Here is a 3,202-nt window from a genome sequence, read left to right on the forward strand (position 1 = left end):
GTGACCGACTAACAGGTGTGGGGTGAGTTACTAACAAGCCTTTGACCTGATATGAAAACAAATGTGCAAATATTAGGCATTTATGCACAAAAAAAATGGACATCGGGCATAACCGACTTTTTTGTGTAAATTTGAGGGGTTTTATGTCAATAACCCTTTTATGAAACCATATGGTTAGCTTTATGGTCAACAAGGACCATTTATGAAGTAATTCTGAAAGTTATCCTCACCTTGTTACATTTTTGAATGCACAAGGACCATTTATGAAATTGTTTCTTTAAATAATAAAGAGGAGTTTGAACTCCCGAGAGGAGAGGGGAGAGGTGGGGAGGAGAGGGAGATTGTAAAGGTTGAACATAGAAGCAGAACGTCAACGTGTAGGGAGCAGCACGAATCCTGGAGATAAGAGAAAATCTACCCATGCTCCAAACATCAATTCAACAAAAAAACCAAAATTCAATTTTTCTCCAAACTTTATTCCTAAACGCGCATGGATCTTTGTATTATCATTATTATTCAGGCTCCCCTGAATTCATTTTCTGCCTAATTTGTGTTTTCACAAAGCCCTAATCTGATTGGAGTTTCATCGGCCTACATCTCTCATTCGTCGATTCACTTTCATTGATACTTAGATAAGTATCCCCAATTCGTAAGTATCCCCTATCCATGAAAGCTGTACCTAATTTTGTTCGTTATCCTCAAAGTTTGTTCGCAAACCCTAAAACATGCATGTTGTGTGCAAATGCTATTTTGTTGATTGGTTTTAGAGATCTTTGCCTCGATTCTGTAACATTAACAAGAGTCCATCTTTCCCACCATTATAGACGGATCTTGACTTTGTATCATAGTTCCCATTTGAGGATTAAAAACCATGTTATCCATGGCATACGGTAGTTTGGATCCAAATACATTCACATCATGTTATCAATATCATTTTTAGATAGGAATTTGTTACCCCATGATTTTTGTTCTTTTTTTTGAACTTGAAATGAACAGGCTTCCATATAAGCCTCCTGACTCGTTGATCATGGGCGATGGTTCACCCACATCTTCTGCACCTACATCCAAGCTTGAAGCCCAGATACTGGATGCAGTATTACAACGAGAGCTAAAAGGAACTTCCATAATGTCATTTAACAAGATAATCTTAAAATTCCCAAAAATCGATGAGAGCCTAAGAAAATGCAAAGTCATATTCGAACAGTTTGGTATGTACACTAGAACATCAATACCTTGTAAAGTACTATGACAAAAAACTTGTTACTTTTCCCCTGTTGTTTACAGACGAGGATAAAAGTGGTGCAATTGATCTTAAAGAGCTGAAGCATTGCTTCAGTAAGCTTGAAGTGAACTTCACAAACGAAGAAATCAGTGATCTTTTTAAGGCATGTGACTTAAATGATGACATGGGAATAGACTTTCATGAGTTCATTGTCCTTCTTTGCCTTGTCTATCTTTTGAAGGAAGGTGACACTGCTCCAAATGCTGTATCCAACTCTACTTTATATTCCAACTAATTTTAGTGTATTTTGTAATCTCTGAAGGGATATGTTTCTCTTTTGTATTGTTGGTTTCTTGACATTTATAGAAATCACGAATGGGAATCCCGGATCTTGAGGCAACTTTTGAAACATTGGTTGAATCATTTGTGTTCTTGGATAACAACAAAGATGGTTATGTCAGCAAGAATGAAATGATTCATGCAATAGAGGAAAGTGGGCGATCTGATGGGCAAATTGCCATGAAAAGATTTGGTCTCTCTTTCTCTTTCTCTCTCTCTCTCTCTCTTTTCCTTTACACATGTATAAACACATAAATTAGTGTGAGAATTGTTGAATTTGGTTCTTTTGTGTTTACAGAAGAGATGGATTGGGATAAAAATGGAACAGTGAACTTCAAGGAGTTTTTGTTTGCCTTTACAAGTTGGGTTGGGATTGAGGATGATGAAGACTAGTGAACTGAAACATTGTTGGGTGTTCTTTTCCTCCGATTGTGTATGTATTTTCTTTTTTTCTTTGTAGCTTTTGGTTTCCTAAAAATGGAACTTGTTGCATTTTTCTTGTTCATGTCATCTCATTATGTTCTATGTAAATAAAACAGTGTCTTGGATCAATATGCAGTTGTTAGGGAAGTATTCAACAAATATTTTGGTTTATTTGGCTTGTTGTAGCTATGAGAATTGCATTTAAAGGATATGCGAAAGAAGTCTCATCTTTTCCAATGTTTTTATCGGTCTCAAAAAGAAAAAAGATGTTTTACATTGTTGTATTTAGTTTATTGTTGGAAATAAACCAACTTGCAACAGATCAACGGTTTTTATCAAGTGTGATAAAAAAAAACACAGTTATGCGATGTTTTTATTTTAAAAAGGGTTAATGTCATAATGAGACAACAAATAGTTGACTAGTTGAGTTTTGTTCAACGAAGTTGTGTGATGAAGAACGGATATCAAATCAAAAATAACAACAATGAATTCCTGGTTGTATGTTTGATGTTTTGTGTTTGAGTTTGTTCTTTTATTTCATCATCTTGATTGTAACCAACAAAAACGAAACAGTGTAATCAAATCTAAATAATTATATTCGATATTTTTGAGTTTCGTTTAATGATTTAGATTTGTTTTTTCCTTCCTTTGTGTGTATCATCCTAAATTTTGGGTTAGGAGTTGCCCTTTCAGGTGGCGAAATAAAAATTTGGAAATAAAATAAAGTAAATTTAAATAATAAATAAAATAAATAAATCTAAAATTTAGTAAATTAAAATAATAATTATCATGAAAAGTTCAATATATAAAATGAGAATTTAAAAGAAGAATAATTAGACTTTAAAGATAGACAAGTTTGCCACTTGCAAACTTAGTATCTAGTTTGAGTTTAGTCATGGACCAAAGTGTAAATGAATGAGGTTCTAGTATTTAGTAGGTCAAATGGTGTCACTTTTGTAACAGATAAAGTGGGAAGGACCAAAAGTAGCAAGTAAGGAAAGATGAAAGCTAGATAGAGGAAAGGGTTTTGTTTTCACAAAGACGAACTCAACATTAGGGTTTACCCTAATGTTGATTATATATTAATTTATACATGTATATCCCTTGACTAAAGGGATCTTATCTATACTAAAAACCGATCTTTATCATAAAGATACCGGACCTACTATCTATTATATATATATATATATATATATATATATATATATATATATTTGT

At 33.3% G+C, this 3,202-nt stretch overlaps 1 protein-coding gene across 2 annotated transcripts; it reads left to right on the plus strand.

Annotated features, from left to right (window-relative positions):
* Positions 1–295: 295 nt before the first annotated feature.
* Positions 296–2,143, plus strand: LOC145102005 (putative calcium-binding protein CML21). Of its 2 annotated transcripts, none has more exons than XM_079039320.1 (5): positions 296–890; positions 997–1,208; positions 1,285–1,487; positions 1,589–1,754; positions 1,860–2,143. In XM_079039320.1, exons 1-5 carry the CDS (start codon positions 667–669, stop codon positions 1,952–1,954), a joined length of 900 nt encoding a protein of 299 aa, XP_078895446.1. In that variant the 5' UTR covers positions 296–666; the 3' UTR covers positions 1,955–2,143. The 2 variants fall into 2 exon arrangements, with proteins under 2 accessions (XP_078895446.1, XP_078895447.1); XM_079039321.1 differs by having other exon boundaries at positions 298–649.
* The last annotated feature ends 1,059 nt before the right edge of the window (positions 2,144–3,202 follow it).

This window comes from Lactuca serriola, chromosome 4 (assembly GCF_051521515.1).
Source record: "Lactuca serriola cultivar US96UC23 chromosome 4, Lser_US96UC23_V15, whole genome shotgun sequence".
Lineage (NCBI taxonomy): Eukaryota > Viridiplantae > Streptophyta > Magnoliopsida > Asterales > Asteraceae > Lactuca > Lactuca serriola.

Excerpts from the sequence above, each read along its gene's own strand:
- LOC145102005 (XM_079039320.1), top strand. The coding sequence starts at position 667 with ATGAAAGCTGTACCTAATTTTGTTCGTTATCCTCAAAGTTTGTTCGCA. Across the intron at positions 1,209-1,284 it reads AGTCATATTCGAACAGTTTG|ACGAGGATAAAAGTGGTGCA; the intron begins GTATGTACACTA and ends TGTTGTTTACAG. Across the intron at positions 1,488-1,588 it reads GTGACACTGCTCCAAATGCT|AAATCACGAATGGGAATCCC; the intron begins GTATCCAACTCT and ends TGACATTTATAG.